The sequence below is a fragment of the Dendrobates tinctorius genome, unplaced genomic scaffold (genome assembly GCF_039654945.1).
Source record: "Dendrobates tinctorius isolate UK_male_01 unplaced genomic scaffold, ASM3965494v1 ptg000651l, whole genome shotgun sequence".
NCBI classification, from domain to species: domain Eukaryota; kingdom Metazoa; phylum Chordata; class Amphibia; order Anura; family Dendrobatidae; genus Dendrobates; species Dendrobates tinctorius.
This window is the reverse complement of record NW_027362302.1, coordinates 111,586-130,158: the sequence shown is the minus strand read 5'-3', so window position 1 is coordinate 130,158 and position 18,573 is coordinate 111,586. Positions and strand designations below refer to the sequence as shown.

Below are 18,573 nucleotides of genomic sequence, written 5' to 3'. Positions count from 1 at the left end.
GTCATCGGTATGTGATCCCCGTGTGTGATCTGTATGTGATCCCCGTGTGTGATCTGTATGTGATCCCGTGTGTGATCTGTATGTGATCCCCATGTGATTTGTATGTGATCTGTATGTGATTCCTGTGTGATCAGTGTGTGATCCCCGTGTGTGATCCCCGTGTGTGATCCCCGTGTGTGATCCCCGTGTGTGATCAGTGTGTGATCCCTGTGTATTCTGCATGGGATCCGTGTGGGATCTGCCGTCTCTGGCCTGCACAGTTCACTCCCACCTGCTGGGGTCCTACCTGCAGCTCGGGGGTCCCGTCTGCTCATCCAGCGCCTGCAGGCCCCTCTGCCAGGACACGTGCTGCACTCCGGCAGCTGGCACAGGCATGTTCCGGACTAGCAGGCTGGCGGTGCCGGGCGGTGCAGTGGGGGCCGGGGCAGCAGCTCTGCAGGAAGTCCCAGGGATGCATCGCACAGGAAGGAGAACAGCCGCGGTGGGCGGGGACTGGGGCGTGGCCACCCACCGGAGGCTCCTCCCATGTATGCTACAGAAGAAAAGGAATGAGCAGCTCCAGCCCAGTGTCAGCTGCCGGCCGGGGGTTAAGCGACTGCTCCACCTGCACCGAGCACTGCTGCACCGAGGACTGCTCCACCTGCACCGAGCACTGCTGCACCGAGGACTGCTCCACCTGCACCGAGCACTGCTGCACCGAGGACTGCTCCACCTGCCCAGGGCTCCCGTGTCCCGCACTCGCTGCTCCTCTCTCCTGTGACTTGCAGCAACCCCAGGATGGCGACTAAGATCGAGAAGGAGTCTTGCCGAGAAGCTTACAACCTGGTCCGAGACGACACTAATGGCATCAGCTGGTGAGTGGCGGTCTGACACCAGGGGCCTGTCCCCGCGGCCGCCCCCTCCCCCCGACCCGACAACTTCCCACTGACAACCCGCCTGTAACTCTTCCATCCTACCAACTACACAGGAGTGACATGTGGCCTCAAGAGCTGACACTCTGCGTGCAGTGCTCACTGCAGGGTGTGTTGTGCAGTCCTGGGGAGAGCCGGCTCTGCGCTGTGTGTATGATGCGGTGTACAGCGCTATCTGCTGCTATAATGTCATGTGTGTGATACATTGTGTAAGTATGTGTACAGTGTGTATATAGATTATACTGATGGGATGTATGGGTGTGATATACACTGCTGCTCTATATATAGTATATACTGATATACGCTGCTGCTCTATATATAGTATATACTGATGGGATGTATGGGTGTGATATACACTGCTGCTCTATATATAGTATATACTGATGGGATGTATGGGTGTGATATACACTGCTGCTCTATATATAGGATATACTGATGGGATGTATGGGTGTGATATACACTGCTGCTCTATATATAGTATATACTGATATACGCTGCTGCTCTATATATAGTATATACTGATGGGATGTATGGGTGTGATATACACTGCTGCTCTATATATAGTATATACTGATGGGATGTATGGATGTGATATACGCTGCTGCTCTATATATAGGATATACTGATGGGATGTATGGGTGTGATATACGCTGCTGCTCTATATATAGGATATACTGATGGGATGTATGGGTGTGATATACGCTGCTGCTCTATATATAGTATATACTGATGGGATGTATGGGTGTGATATACGCTGCTGCTCTATATATAGTATATACTGATGGGATGTATGGGTGTGATATACGCTGCTGCTCTATATATAGTATATACTGATGGGATGTATGGGTGTGATATACGCTGCTGCTCTATATATAGTATATACTGATGGGATGTATGGGTGTGATATACACTGCTGCTCTATATATAGCATATACTGATGGGATGTATGGGTGATATACGCTGCTGCTCTATATATGGGATATACTGATATACGCTGCTGCTCTATATATGGGATATACTGATATACACTGCTGCTCTATATATGGGATATACTGATATACGCTGCTGCTCTATATATAGTATATACTGATGGGATGTATGGGTGTGATATACGCTGCTGCTCTATATATAGTATATACTGATATACGCTGCTGCTCTATATATATAGTATATACTGATATACACTGCTGCTCTATATATAGGATATACTGATGGGATGTATGGGTGTGATATACGCTGCTGCTCTATATATAGTATACACTGATGGGATGTATGGGTGTGATATACGCTGCTATATATATATAGTATATACTGATGGGATGTATGGGTGTGATATACGCTGCTGCTCTATATATGGGATATACTGATATACGCTGCTGCTCTATATATAGTATATACTGATGGGATGTCTGGGTGTGATATACGCTGCTGCTCTATATATAGTGTATACTGATATACGCTGCTGCTCTATATATAGTATATACTGATATACGCTGCTGCTCTATATATAGGATATACTGATATACGCTGCTGCTCTATATATAGCATATACTGATATACGCTGCTGCTCTATATATAGCATATACTGATATACGCTGCTGCTCTATATATAGCATATACTGATATACGCTGCTGCTCTATATATAGCATATACTGATATACGCTGCTGCTCTATATATAGCATATACTGATATACGCTGCTGCTCTATATATAGCATATACTGATATACGCTGCTGCTCTATATATAGCATATACTGATATACGCTGCTGCTCTATATATAGCATATACTGATGGGATGTATGGGTGTGATATACACTGCTGCTCTATATATAGCATATACTGATGGGATGTATGGGTGATATACGCTGCTGCTCTATATATGGGATATACTGATATACGCTGCTGCTCTATATATGGGATATACTGATGGGATGTATGGGTGTGATATACGCTGCTGCTCTATATATAGTATATACTGATATACGCTGCTGCTCTATATATATAGTATATACTGATATACACTGCTGCTCTATATATAGGATATACTGATGGGATGTATGGGTGTGATATACGCTGCTGCTCTATATATAGTATACACTGATGGGATGTATGGGTGTGATATACGCTGCTATATATATATAGTATATACTGATGGGATGTATGGGTGTGATATACGCTGCTGCTCTATATATGGGATATACTGATATACGCTGCTGCTCTATATATAGTATATACTGATGGGATGTCTGGGTGTGATATACGCTGCTGCTCTATATATAGTGTATACTGATATACGCTGCTGCTCTATATATAGTATATACTGATATACGCTGCTGCTCTATATATAGTATATACTGATATACGCTGCTGCTCTATATATAGCATATACTGATATACGCTGCTGCTCTATATATAGCATATACTGATATACGCTGCTGCTCTATATATAGCATATACTGATATACGCTGCTGCTCTATATATAGCATATACTGATATACGCTGCTGCTCTATATATAGCATATACTGATATACGCTGCTGCTCTATATATAGTATATACTGATATACGCTGCTGCTCTATATATAGCATATACTGATGGGATGTATGGGTGTGATATAATACGCTTGTATTGTGTGTGTGTGTGTGTGTGTGTGTGTGTGTGTATACACACACCTCTGGCAAACATTAAGAGCCCGCTGCACAATGTTCAGTTTCTCTGATTTTTCTCTTTATGTTTTTGAGTAAAATGTAAATTGCTCTTTTATTCTATAAACTCCTGACATCATGTCTCCGAATCTCCAAGCACTAAATTTTATTTTGTGAAAATGAGAAATGGTCAAAAGAACAAAAAAATGCCGAGTGCTTGTAGACCTCAATGCCAAGAAACAAGGTCATAATCATTTAGACACAACAATACCAATGTTTTACCTCTGGAAGAGTTCAGAGATCAGTATTCTGTGGAATCCCCATGATTGTTAACCCCAGCTTTCCTGCGTCTTGGCTGCTTTCCTCCAGTCTCTCACACGGCTTTTGGGTGACCTTATGCCGCTCCTGATACACAAATGTCAGCAGTTCTTCTTTGTGTGATGGCTTGTGACTCTCCATCTTCCTCCTGATTACATTCCAGAGGTTCTCAGTGGGGTTCAGGTCTGGAGATTGGGCGGCCATGACAGGGATTCGATGTATGATTGGTATATGGGCATGGGACTATGGGATGGAGGATGTGTATGATGGGTATATGGACATGGGATGGAGGATATGTATGATGGGTATATGGACATGGGATGGAGGATGTATGATGGGTATATGGACATGGGATGGAGGATGTATGATGGGTATATGGACATGGGATGGAGGATGTATGATGGGTATATGGACATGGGATGGAGGATGTATGATGGGTATATGGACATGGGATGGAGGATGTATGATGGGTATATGGACACAGGACTATGGGATGGTGGAGGATGTATGATGGGTATATGGGCACTGGACTATGGGATGGTGGATGTGTATGATGGGTATATGGACTATGGGATGGAGGATGTATGATGGGTATATGGACATGGGATGGAGGATATGGGATGGAGGGTGTATGATGGGTATATGGGCATGGGATGGAGGATGTGTGATGGGTATATGGGCACAGGACTATGGGATGGTGGATGTGTATGATGGGTATATGGACTATGGGATGGAGGATGTATGATGGGTATATGGGCACAGGACTATGGGATGGTGGATGTGTATGATGGGTATATGGACTATGGGATGGAGGATGTATGATGGGTATATGGACATGGGATGGAGGATGTGTGATGGGTATATGGGCACTGGACTATGGGATGGTGTATGATGGGTATATGGGACTATGGGATGGAGGATGTGTGATGGGTATATGGACACTCGACTATGGGATGGTGGATGTGTGATGGGTATATGGGCACGGGACTATGGGATGGAGGATGTGTGATGGGTATATGGGCACGTGACTATGGGATGGAGGATGTGTGATGGGTATATGGGCACTGGACTATGGGATGGTGTATGATGGGTATATGGGACTATGGGATGGTGTATGATGGGTATATGGGACTATGGGATGGAGGATGTGTGATGGGTATATGGGATGGAGGATGTGTGATGGGTATATGGGACTATGGGATGGAGGATGTGTGATGGGTATATGGGCACGGGACTATGGGATGGAGGATGTGTGATGGGTATATGGGCACGGGACTATGGGATGGAGGATGGGTATATGGGCACGGGACTATGGGATGGAGGATGGGTATATGGGCACGGGACTATGGGATGGAGGATGGGTATATGGGCACGGGACTATGGGATGGAGGATGTGTGATGGGTATATGGGCACTGGACTATGGGATGGAGGATATGTATGACGGGTATATGGGCACGGGACTATGGGATGGAGGATAATCATTATAATTTGTTATAACTAACCGTAGTTACTATGGCCGGGCAGCGCCGGGCTCTTCAGCTAGTATGGAGATATTTGCAGATAACGTTTGCTGGGATTCCTGTGATGTACGCTGCTCTTATATGTGCAGGTGATATTCGCTGGTGTTTCTGCTTCTATTGATCACTCATATTTCTCTTCTCTCTACATTTTAGGGTCACATTTAAATATGAGGGATCCACGATCGTCCCAGGTGAGCAGGGGTCGAGCTACGAGGAGTTTGTGAACACCTGCACAGGTAAGGGGTCCTCCGCCTCCTCTGCACTGCATCTTGCAGGCAATGAGGAAATCTCCCCCGGGGCCAAGAATGTGGAATGTGGAGAGATGGTATTGTGGGGGACGTGTTCAGGCCCGTCCTGACTGCACCGAGGATCAGCAAATGGATCCCAGCCACCCCTGTGTGGGCTGCGGGGTGCTGTCCGCGCCGCTGGGGGAGGGGGATTCTGCCTGTCCGCTGTGTGCGCCGCGTGGTGCTGCCCGTCCGCTGTGTGCGCCGCTGGGGGAGGGGGTGCTGTCCGTCCGCTGTGTGCGCCGCGGGGTGCTGCCCGTCCACTGTGTGCGCCGCTGGGGGAGGGGGTGCTGTCCGTCCGCTGTGTGCGCCGCAGGGTGCTGCCCGTCCACTGTGTGTGCTGCTGGGGGAGGGGGATTCTGCCCATCTGCTGTGTGCGCCGCTGGGGGAGGGGGATTCTGCCCGTTCGCTGTGTGCGTCATGGGGTGCTGCCCGTCCGCTGTGTGCGTTGCTGGGGAAGGTGGTGCTGCCCGTCCGCTGTGTGCGTTGCTGGGGAAGGTGGTGCTGCCCGTCCGCTGTGTGCTGCCCGTCCGCTGTGTGCGCCGCTGGGGGAGGGGGTGCTGCCCGTCCGCTGTGTGCGCCGCTGGGGGAGGGGGTGCTGCCCGTCCGCTGTGTGCGCCGCTGGGGGAGGGGGTGCTGCCCGTCCGCTGTATACAGCGTATTGTGCCCAATTATCTCCTATCTGAGAACAGACACGCCTCGCGTATGTCACTAGTGACCACCAGCATTAATGGCAGCCATAGAGGAGCAGAGCTGCGCTCCGGTGAGATGACCCTGCAGGAAGAGACACATTCATAATATGACAGGAGATTACCTCTGAGGAGACCGTCAGTAAGCAGGAGCATTCGGCTGAGGGCTGAATTTACAGCCAGACTGTTAGCTCTCAGGCGGCGGGATGTAATGCCATGGCTGATGGCCACATAGTAGAGCAGTGAGGGGACCATCAGTCAGCATGGTGCTGACAGTTTCCACCCCATTGGTTAATCTTTTTACTTGGTGTTCTCTCCATTTGTTCCTGGTCGGCTCCGCGCTGATTCTGTTGTGACACGCCGGCGCTGAGTGTGGGGTGTAATTATGTGGCGGTGTAATTGTGGGGTCCCCGAGGAGCGCAGCTGAGCGCGGTGACAGCAGCTTTCAGCTGTTTACCTGCCGTGTTTGTGCACATCCGTTACCTGCTCCTCACCCTCTGTGTCCATTGTCCTCCGGCCGCGGCTCCGTCCTGATTCTTTGACCTTTACTGATGGGAAACAATGGGATTTCTCGATGATATTTGGACTTTGCTGCTGATGTTTGTAGAGTCAGGACGAGGGATCGATCACAAGAGGTTAAATATGGGGCCGCGACCTGCGACTCTGCCCCGGGCCTGAGACTACAACTCCCAGCATCACATCCCCTCCCAATGTACTCCTTGTACGTCACTATTGGCAGTGGCTGTGGGTGACGGACGCTGACATGTCCTGGCCCACACCGGCCGCCCCTGACATTCCTCATCCAGCGGAGGCTCAGACGTGATGGTACAAGGTGAAGACACAAACTTAAAGGGAAAGTCAAAATCCTTAAAATAACGGCATGTAGGAAACCTCCTACCAAAAGTCAACTAGGGGCCAAAAGGTGCCCAGAAAATGATTCTCCGCAGGGCCAAGCTGGGGGCCAGAAGACATCAGGGCCTAAGAATCGTCTGCTCTCTCTGCTCTTCTGATTGGTTGAAAGACATTTAGAGGGGAGTGGTTATATTCCATTCCTATAGGTTGTGTACGGAGGATGAGTCGCACAATCGCCCTAATTCTGCAGGTGCAATGTGTGAACAGCGCCCTCCATCAGACCCTACAGCTGTGGATACAGCCCCGCGAGCAGACGTGCGTCTCTTCCGCTCCTCGTTGTGTCACGTCCCAGCAGCGGATCCGCATTTCCTCTCTAGATCCATGTACAGAACAGCAGAATGTGTTGTAACAATATTTACCTTCCCCAAATATTCTGTCGGAGTCGCTGGTTTTTCTGCTGACACTTCCTGGCACCGCCAGTGAATTTCTATCTGCAGACGGACATTAACTCCGCGAATAGAACAACCTGGGTCATTGTCTCTTATCTATTGAAGAATGCGGAAGATTCCCTGCTGATGATCTGTTCTGTTAAATCATCGACCCGATCTATAAATATTCATTACACCAGAGGGGAAGCCACAAACCTGAGGCTAAGTTTTCTTTTTGTATTAACTTAATAACAGCATCTTTCTGATGCAGAGCTCCAAATCCCCTGTAGGGACAGACGGTAAAACGCTTCCTGCCTCCAGCCACCACTAGTGGGAGCTCCCTGTATACAGAGATACATAAGATCCTGTTTGCAGCCACCACTAGTGGGAGCTCCCTGTATACAGAGATACATAAGATCCTGTCTGCAGCCACCACTAGTGGGAGCTCCCTGTATACACAGATACATCAAATGATCCTGTCTGCAGCCACCACTAGTGGGAGCTCCCTGTATACAGAGATACATAAAAAGATCCTGTCTGCAGTTACCACTAGGGGGAGCTCCCTGTATACAGAGATACATAAGATCCTGTCTGCAGCCACCACTAGTGGGAGCTCCCTGTATACACAGATACATCAAATGATCCTGTCTGCAGCCACCACTAGTGGGAGCTCCCTGTATACAGAGATACATAAGATCCTGTCTGCAGCCACCACTAGTGGGAGCTCCCTGTATACACAGATACATCAAATGATCCTGTCTGCAGCCACCACTAGTGGGAGCTCCCTGTATACAGAGATACATAAAAAGATCCTGTCTGCAGTTACCACTAGGGGGAGCTCCCTGTATACAGAGATACATGATAAGATCCTGTCTGCAGCCACCACTAGGGGGAGCTCCCTGTATGCAGAGATACATGATAAGATCCTGTCTGAAGCCATCACTTGGGGGTGCTCCCTGTATACAGAGATACAGTTGTGGCCAAAAGTATTGACACCCCTGCAATTCTGTCAGATAATACTCAGTTTCTTCCTGAAAATGATTGCAAACACAAATTCTTTGGTATTATTATCTTCATTTAATTTGTCTTAAATGAAAAAACACAAAAGAGAATGAAGCAAAAAGCAAAACATTGATCATTTCACACAAAACTCCAAAAATGGGCCAGACAAAAGTATTGGCACCGTCAGCCTAATACTTGGTTGCACAACCTTTAGCCAAAATAACTGAGACCAACCGCTTCCGGTAACCATCAGTGAGTTTCTTACAATGCTCTGCTGGAATTTTAGACCATTCTTCTTTGGCAAACTGCTCCAGGTCCCTGATATTTGAAGGGTGCCTTCTCCAAACTGCCATTTTTAGATCTCTCCACAGGTGTTCTGTGGGATTCAGGTCTGGACTCATTGCTGGCCACCTTAGAAGTCTCCAGTGCTTTCTCTCAAACCATTTTCTAGTGCTTTTTGAAGTGTTTTGGGTCACTGTCCTGCTGGAAGACCCATGACCTCTGAGGGAGACCCAGCTTTCTCCCACTGGGTCCTACATTATGCTGCAGAATTTGTTGGTAGTCTTCAGACTTCATAATGCCATGCACACGGTCAAGCAGTCCAGTGCCAGAGGCAGCAAAGCAACCCCAAAACATCAGGGAACCTCCGCCATGTTTGACTGTAGGGACTGTGGTTTTTTTTTTTTTTTGGTTTTTTTTTTTTTTCTTTGAATGCCTGTTTTTTTTTTCTCCTGTAAACTCTATATTGATGCCTTTGCCCAAAAAGCTCTACTGTCTCATCTGACCAGAGAACATTCTTCCAAAATGTTCTACGCTTTTTCAGGTAAGTTTTGGCAAACTCCAGCCTGGCTTTTTTTGTCTCGGGGTAAGAAGTGGGGTCTTCCTGGGTCTCCTACCATACAGTCCCTTTTCATTCAGGCGCTGACGGATAGTACGGGTTGACACTGTTGTACCCTCGGACTGCAGAGCAGCTTGAACTTGTTTGGATGTTAGTCGAGGTTCTTTATCCAACATCCGCACAATCTTGCTTTGAAATCTCTTGTCAATTTTTCTTTTCCGTCCACATCTAGGGAGGTTAGCCACAGTGCCATGGGCTTTACACTTCTTGATGACACTGCGCACGGTAGACACAGGAACATTCAGGTCTTTGGAGATGGACTTGTAGCCTTGAGATTGCTCATGCTTCCTCACAATTTGGATTCTCAAGTCCTCAGACAGTTCTTTGGTCTTCTTTCTTTTCTCCATGCTCAATGTGGTGCACACAAGGACACAGGACAGAGGTGGAGTCAACTTTAATCCATGTCAACTGGCTGCAAGTGTGATTTAGTTATTGCCAACACCTGTTAGGTGCCACAGGTAAGTTACAGGTGCTGTTAATTACACAAATTAAAGAAGCATCACATGATTTTTCGAACAGTGCCAATACTTTTGTCCTCCCTCTTTTTTTTTATGTTTGGTGTGGAATTATATCCAATTTGGCTTTAGGACAATTCTTTTTGTGTTTTTTCATTTAAGACAAATTAAATGAAGATAATACCAAAGAATTTGTGTCTGCAATCATTTTCAGGAAGAAACTGAGTATTATCTGACAGAATTGCAGGGGTGTCAATACTTTTGACCACAACTGTAAATAAGATCCTGTCTGCAGCCACCACTAGGGGGAGCTCCCTGTATACAGAGATACATGATAAGATCCTGTCTGCAGCCACCACTAGAGGGAGCTCCTTGTATACAGAGATAAATAGTAACATCCTGTTTGGGAAACTTTTAGCAACATTTTTAGATCTTTTACTCCAGGATTGTGCCCGCAGCCTATTAGAAATGTTTATTATGTGACTTGTGAGATATTTCTGAGGTGATACAAGCAGCTGTGGAAGTAATGGCGCCCATGCGATGTCACGTGCAGACTTGTGATGGCTGTACAATACTGGTGGTCGAGGTGACCCGTCATTTGCTCAGTCATGAGACCGGACTGTATATTATAGATACTGGGGTCTCCCCTCCCCGGGGTGCCATCCGATATGTCGTCTGCCGCAGCTTCTGGTACGGGGCGATCCTGCCGGCCATGTTTGTCACTCAGCCCTTCCATTCCGATTCGCCTGCTGACCAGTGATACATTGTAATGGGCAGATTTAATGACAACTCCAGTGTGCTGTGATCGCTGTGCACCTGATGGTCTCCCCATCTTCTCCCGCTACAGACGACGTTCGGCAGTTCGCCTACATCAGATTCACCACCGGCGATGCTCTCAGCAAGAGGGTGAAATTCGCCTTAATCACTTGGATCGGCGAAGATGTCAGCGGCCTGCAGCGAGCCAAGATTGGCACCGACAAGACCCTGGTGAAGGATGTGGTCCAGGTAGGCAGCTCGGGAGCGCCCCCTGCGTCGTCTGGGCGGTGTGCTGGCGCTGTCAGCGGAGCAGCCATGTATAACGGCTGCACAATGTTCTCTTGTGGTGGGGGTCCAGAAGAGCCCCCCCCATATGCTGGGCAGTGAGCGCCACCTCCGGGTCTCGGCTTCTGGGAGCTCCTGCTTTATCCCAGTGAGGAGCACTAAGCCGTGAGATCGCCATATGGTGCACTGCAGCCTGGCAGCTGAGCCGCAGGTCACACTGGGTGTGTGTGGGGGGGATTCATAATGAGACCCTCTGTACAGGGAATATCATTAGTGGCCAAAGGGGGCAGATATGGGGGGGGGGGGGGGTCTGTGCCCTATTATGTAGCTGTGTTTCGTGTTGCCTCGATGTTGAGCTCTTCCTCTCGGATGATCCCGGGATCGGGGGACAGGGTGGACTTTCTGTGTATATATGTTGCAGCCCCCCTTACTCTCCGGCTAAATCTCCCGTAGATGGGGCTGCTGGGGTCACGAGATTCGGAGTATTGGGGTCCCGTCCCGTGGACCCCGGACCCTCCGCTGCTTCATTGCTGGATAATGGCTCCGCAATGTTTTCAAATATTATTTTTATTTATTTTTTTTTGTTTCCTTTTAAGAATTTTGCCAAAGAGCTGGTGATCACTGACTGCAAGGATCTGGAGGAAAACTACATCCGGGGGGAGCTGAAGAAGGCCGGCGGTGCCAACTACGACGCCCAGACGGAATAATGGCCCCTCTGCGCCGCTCCGGGGAGACGCTGATAAAACTGTTATTTCTGATCTCTACTCTTCTCTCCCCGTTCCCTCGTCCCTCAGTGACGCCGCCCTGCTGGTTGCTCCGCAGGCATGTGCCATCTTCAGGCAGTCACAGCACCGCTCACTGCTCCACTTCCTTCAGGATGCCATGGACTGCACCTCCGGGGTCTGCACTGCAGAGGGTCTCCTCCAGAGCCACTCCCCCAGCTTCATCCTCCATGTTTGTCATCTTTTCAGATTGGCAGCAGGAAAGATGGAAACCGTATACGATGCCGGAGCTCGGGATTCTCTCCTACAATGGTGCGGCGAGGGGGCTCCTTAATGTGCAGTAGAGCCCCCGTATAACCACACAACTCCAGCCACATGTGACTGCTCCATCCAGCCACAGGGGGCAGCAGTTGTCGCCTCTCTTCCCCCACTCATAAGGGGTGGGGCTTAGATGAATAAGCTCCGCCCACCACCCCAGAATCTTGCTATCTGTGCTATGGGTGAAGTAAAGCCCATGTTATGGCGTGGTATCCAATGTGACTGGAGATGTCAATCATCCATCCTCATCACTTTTTATTATGGGGGGATTTTTTTCTTTTTATACATTCCAGCAGTGATCTCCTGTGATCAGCGGAGACCCCTGTGCCTCCACTGCACTCCATCTCACGGCCCCTGGTCAGCCTGTCATATCCCAGGTTATGGGGGGGCTCTGCTTGTGAAATAAACTGGAATCCGCCGCTCTCTGGGGGGCGCCACTCTCTGGGGGGCTGGCGCCATTTATCGCTTACAGGAATGACGTTTATTACTGATATGAAATGTTTTAGGTTTTTTTATTCCTTTTTATTTCCTAATCCCAAAATGTGAATGATCTGGGAGACGGAAACCTGAATCTTTGTGGACTGGACGGAGAAACGGTCAGAAAAAAGCGCCAGGAATAAAACTGTTTTTTTTTCCCATGATGTGTTGCTTTGTGTGTATTGGGTGGGCGGCCTGACAACCGCTTACACGTGACGTACAGGCGGGCTGTCAGAGGGGTCAGTCATTGCTGTACTGTAGGGTAAGCCTATAGACATCCAGTGCGTTATTGCAGTGGGGGTCAGAGCCTCTCGGGGGTCCGGTCAGGGGTCTTTCTTCCTACACACTGAACCAAATATGTGAATTTACATTGAAAAAATCCCAAACATGGGAGCGTCCCCCACTGATACAGAAGAATTCAGGGGGTCAGACAGGAGCGGGAACGACCCGGGAGCCAGACAATGGGCGATCTGTGCGATGTGGTGTGTCTGCCGCAGGCCGGACAGACAACGTCCCTGTGGGATGATGGGGGCAGTAGTGGCCTATCGGCTCAGACACGATGAGGGGCTCCGTCCCCAACACAACTGATGCACGGTTAGTGACGGGGAAAGTGTTCTACCCCAGTGGTCCCAATCTTCTTACCTCTGAGATGGTTGTGAGCCACATCCAGAGCCCCCCAAGCTATAACACCCAGTGTCCCACCAGAACTCAGGGCGAGACCTTGTGCCCCCTTCTCCATAGTTTACTTACATCCACAACGTCCCACCTTACCCACACTATTCTCACACCTGTCCCAACTTCAAGCCCCCTCTATGTGCAGCGTCCTCCTCTCTGCACCCCCCAGTCTGTGCACTTCCAAATCTTCTCCTAGAAATGTGGGGTGACGTGGAGAAGTCACTGGCTGGAGACCAAATCTTCACAGCTGTGTGCTAGGTGTGATTCTAATGCAGAGCCACAGGTTAGGGACCCCGCTTTACCCCAAGTCACTCCCCCCTACTGCTGGAAGCTATGAGAGGCGAGGGGGTAGCTGTAGGGGGGGGGGGGCAGTCTTGTGAGGGGTAGCGGTATGGGGGGGCAGTGCTGTGAGGGGGTAGCTGTGGGGGGGGGCAGTCTTGTGAGGGGTAGCGGTATGGGGGGGCAGTGCTGTGAGGGGGTAGCTGTAGGGGGCAGTCCTGTGAGGGGGGTAGCTGTATGGGGGAGGGCAGTGCCAGTCCTGTGAGGGGGTAGCTGTATGGGGGAGGGCAGTGCCAGTCCTGTGAGGGGGTAGCTGTATGGGGGAGGGCAGTGCCAGTCCTGTGAGGGGTACCTGTGAGGCTACAACATGCTCTGAAGCAGAATGAGGATTGTAACCTGGTGCTCCATTCGGGAATCTTAGATAAATATTCCTCCCTGTTAGTAAACATTGAGAAGGCTGGTAGTGCAATAAGAGACTGCGCTGCTGTGGTAGAATTCCACAGCAGCGCAGTCTCTTATTGCACTACCAGCCTTCTCTTTGTACCAAGTCCTTGGACCTCGTGCAGACTGCTGCCGCTGTTTTATGCGATTATAGGTGTTGTGACTCTCACAACCCTGTCAGGTGAGCCTAACACTTGCTGTGCACTCATCTACTTTCCATACAGACCTACGCATTGGAAGCGCCCTGTCTCCCCCTTTCCGGGTCTCCCCCTTTCCGGGTCTCCCCCTTTCCGGGTCTCCCCCTTTCCGGGTCTCCCCCTTTCGTTCCTAGGAGGCTGCAACCTCCAAAAGAAATGACCTGGAGGGATGATGAGAGGCCAGCTCTTCTGTGAGCCTCAGCCCAGGGGGATCAGGGTCCAGGATGATGGGAATTCAGACAATTCTGAAATAATTAACCTACTTATCCAAGAACTTCTCCGCACAATCCCTCTGGTGGCTGCTAATCGAGAGTTACCTTGTGCCATCCGCTCCAGTCACATACAAGGCTGTAACTTTAGTAAAGTGTGTTTCCTGCAGCTCTGAAATTGACTGGAGGATAAGACAGAAGTAACAGCAGAATAGTGACTGCAGCTCTGGAGGATAAGACATGATGTAACAGCAGAATAGTGAGTGCAGCTCTGGAGGTGACTGGAGGATAAGACATGATGTAATAGCAGAATAGTGAGTGCAGCTCTGGAGGATAAGACATGATGTAACAGCAGAATAGTGAGTGCATCTCTGGAGGTGACTGGAGGATAAGACACGATGTAACAGCAGAATAGTGAGTGCAGCTCTGGAGGTGACTGGAGGATAAGACACGATGTAACAGCAGAATAGTGAGTGCAGCTCTGGAGGTGACTGGAGGATAAGACACGAAGTAACAGCAGAATAGTGAGTGCAGCTCTGGAGGTGACTGGAGGATAAGACACGATTTAACAGCAGAATAGTGACTGCAGCTCTGGAGGATAAGACATGATGTAATAGCAGAACAGTGACTGCAGCTCTGGAGGTGACTGGAGGATAAGACATGATGTAACAGCAGAATAGTGAGTGCAGCTCTGGAGGTGACTGGAGGATAAGACATGATCTAATAGCAGAATAGTGAGTGCAGCTCTGGAGGTGACTGGAGGATAAGACATGATGTAATAGCAGAACAGTGACTGCAGCTCTGGAGGTGTGAGGCCACTCGTTATGTGGGAGGTTTGTGATTCAGGGCGTCAGGTCTGATCCGAGCTGCCGATAATGTGATTAGATGAGGCGGCTCCTGGACGATGGTAAATATTAGTGACTGTATCTGGGGTGACTGGTACATGGCGGACGACCTGCGGCTGATGGCAGAGGGCGGCTCTGGAGACTCATGTCATGCACAGCACAGCACACACCCAGACGGAGCAGTTCTGGCCCTGGTGCTTGCCATCCGGTGGTCTTTTGCCCCAGTCTCACGGTACATGTAACTCCTGGACCCCAATATGCAGTCTGCGCCATAGACCCCCTACAGTGTGTCACTTATAATTCTGGATGTCTTCTTATCTGACAGAGCCCTCCCCTCATGCGTCTATCTCTGAACCCTTTATACACTTGTGTGAAAAAGTGTTCACCCCCTTCCTGATTTCTTATTCTTTTCGATGTTTGTCACTTGAATGCTTCCGATCACCAAACAAATGTAAATATTAGACAAAGCTCACGCAATAATCACAAAATGCAGTCTATAAATGAATGTCTTTATTATTAAGGGAAAAAGAAATCCTAACCTACAGGGTCCTGTGTAAAAAAAAAAAAAAGTGATTGTCCCCTAAACCTAATAACTGGTTGGGCTGCCCGTAGCAGCAGGAACTGCAATTAAGCGTTTGTGAAACTGGCAATGAGTCTTTTCCAACGTTCTGGAGGAATTTTGGCCGCTCATCTCTGCAGAATTGCTGTAATTCAGCCACGTTGGAGAGATTCCGAGCATGAGCTGCCTTTTTAAGGTTATTACAGCATCTCAATAGGATTAAGGTCAGGACTTTGACTAGGTCACTCCAAAGTCTTAATTTTGTTTTTCTTGAGCCATTCAGTGGACTTGCTGGTGTGTTTTGGATCATTGTGTTGCTGCATACCCCAAGTGCGCTTCAACTTGTGGTCAGGGAACAGACGGTCGGACATTCTCCTTCAGGATTTTTTGGTAGAGAACAGAAATCATGGTTCCATTTACCACAGTTTGTCTTTCAGATCCTGAAGCAGCAAAACAGCCCCAGAGCATCACACTACCACCACCATATTTTACTGTTGGTATGATGTTCCTTTTCTGAAATGCTATGTGTCTGCTACCCCAGATATAATGGGACATACACCTTCCAAAAAGTTCAACTTTTGTCTCATCAGTCCACAGAGTATTCTCCCAAAAGTCTTGGGGAAGATCATCAAGATGTTTTCTGGTAAAACTGAGAGGAGCCTGTATATTCTTATTGCTCAGCAGTGGTTTTCATCTTGGCTCTCTCCCATGCTGGCCATTTTTGCACCGTCTCATTCTTATGGTGGAGTCATAAACACTTACCTTAACTGAGGCAAGTGAGGCCTGCAGTTCTTTGCATGTTGTTGTGACTTTTTTTTTTTACCTCTTAGATGAGTTGCCGCTGCGTTCTTGGGGTAATTTTGGTAGGCCTGCGCCTCCTGGGAAGGTTCACCACTGTTCGAGGCTTTCATCATTTGTGGATAATGGCTCTCACCACTGGGTTCGCTGGAGTCCCGAAGATTTAGTAATGACTTTATCACCTTTTCCAGACTGATAGATCTCAATTACCGGTACTTTGTTTCTCATTTGTTTCAGAATTTCTTTTGATTGCAGCCTGATGTCTAGCTTTTGAGGAGTTTTCAGTCTTTGTCAGGCAGGTCCTATTTAAGTGATTTCTTGTTTGACAACAGGTGTGGCATTAATCAGACCTAAGTGTGGCTAGGGAATGTGACCTCAGCATCCCAAAGATGTGATAAACCACAGTTACTCTATGTTTTAAGCGAGACGGGGGGGTAATCACTTTTTCACACATGACCCTGTAGGTTTGGATTTCTTTTTCCCTTAATAATAAAGACCTTCATTTATAAACTGCATTTTGTGATTATTGTGTTATCTTTGTCTAATATTTATATTTGTTTGGTGATCGGAAGCATTGAAGTGACAAACATGAGAAAGAATAGGAAATCAGGAAGGGGGTTAACACTTTTTCACACCATTGTAGTAGACTCCTGGCTCCAGGTCGTTCCCCTTCCTCCTCCCTCTGGTCTGGTGTTTGGTGGCCCCCTCAGCCGGAGTCATAGTCACATGGTGTACAGAGGAGCAGATCGTCCAGCTGGAGGAGCAGGGTGAGGAGGCGACAATGGCTTCCCCTGTAATCACTGAGCCGCTGTGGTGACAGGAGGAGCAGCAGAGTCCCACAGGGTAATTTTCCTGTCCGGTGGTCTGTGCGGGAGTGAAAGATGGGGATCAGCGAGAGATGATGACACAGCGAAGACGTAAGGGTTGGGGGTCCAGTGAACGGACCTTGGCTATAGACGTTCAGTACTTTGTGACTTCCTCGCCGGAGCTCTGCTTGCTGTCAGTGAATGGGAACACTTAGCACCTGGCGACAACCAATATAACCGCCATTACTGCTCCGGCATTTTCCATGAGAGCCGTCTGATTTTGCGGCTCTGCATTCCCTGCGGCTGCAGGAGATCCCGGTATCACCGGGCGGCATGTCTTCTGTGGTGGCCTCGTCGGCCGCTGACTCATTTCATGGATTCCTCATATCGCTGTGCCCTTTTCTGTAACTTCTCTGTTCCTGGAGTCGTCGTCCCTCCTCACTCAGTTCCTTCCCCTTTAATTGTGACCCCTCTGTCACCGCGCCGTTTTCAGGTCGTTACCGATGACACATCCGTCATCAATTGTCCAAAACCGCATCCATAGCCTGACCCGTTGCCACGACCATTACTGTGAGCCTGAAATGTCAGCGGGTTTTATGGCAGCGGCAGAAATGTCACCAGATATTGTGAGTTAACCCTTCCATGACTGCAGCAGCTTGTGAATTGTCATACGCAGCGGCTGCTTCATCACCGCACAGCAAGGAGTGGGTTAACATGCAGGGTCAGTGTCTGCCATTGCTCCTCGCCATCGCCTTATTGCCGCTATAAAAATGGAATTTTACTTAGAAGGTAAATGTCGCCGGATGCGATGTGAGCGCTGACCTGGAGCCGGAGTGATGGATGCCAATAACTTACAGAGACATGACGTGCGGGGGGTCGCAAGTGGAAGAATCATAGAATGGTAGAGTTGGAAGGGACCTCATGGGTCATCTGGTCCAACCCCCTGCTCAAAGCAGGATTCTCTAAATCATCCCAGTCAGATGTCTGTCCAGCCTCTGTGTGAAGACTTCTATTGAAGGAGAACTCACCACTTCTCGTGGCAGCCTGTTCCACTCATTGATCACTCTAACTGTCAAAAAGTTTTTCTAATATCTAATCTGTGTCTCCTCCCATTCAGTTTCATCCCATTGCTTCTAGTCTTTCCTTGTGCAAATGAGAATAAAGTTGATCCTTCTACAATGTGACAGCCCTTGAGAT

General features: G+C 48.8%; 1 protein-coding gene across 1 annotated transcript; it reads left to right on the top strand.

The window, feature by feature from the left end:
- The first annotated feature begins 525 nt into the window (after positions 1 to 525).
- LOC141079313 (coactosin-like protein) lies at positions 526 to 12,728 on the top strand. The gene is made up of 4 exons (XM_073565314.1): positions 526 to 854; positions 5,552 to 5,634; positions 10,857 to 11,014; positions 11,647 to 12,728. The coding sequence occupies exons 1-4, from the start codon at positions 778 to 780 to the stop codon at positions 11,755 to 11,757; spliced, it is 429 nt and encodes a 142-aa protein (XP_073421415.1). The 5' UTR covers positions 526 to 777; the 3' UTR covers positions 11,758 to 12,728.
- The last annotated feature ends 5,845 nt before the right edge of the window (positions 12,729 to 18,573 follow it).

What these genes read in the sequence shown, in the direction of transcription:
- LOC141079313 (XM_073565314.1), top strand. Translation starts at nt 778, where the DNA reads ATGGCGACTAAGATCGAGAAGGAGTCTTGCCGAGAAGCTTACAACCTG. An exon ending in GACACTAATGGCATCAGCTG is followed by an intron (nt 855 to 5,551) that starts GTGAGTGGCGGT and finishes TCTACATTTTAG; the next exon opens with GGTCACATTTAAATATGAGG. An exon ending in TGGTGAAGGATGTGGTCCAG is followed by an intron (nt 11,015 to 11,646) that starts GTAGGCAGCTCG and finishes TTTCCTTTTAAG; the next exon opens with AATTTTGCCAAAGAGCTGGT.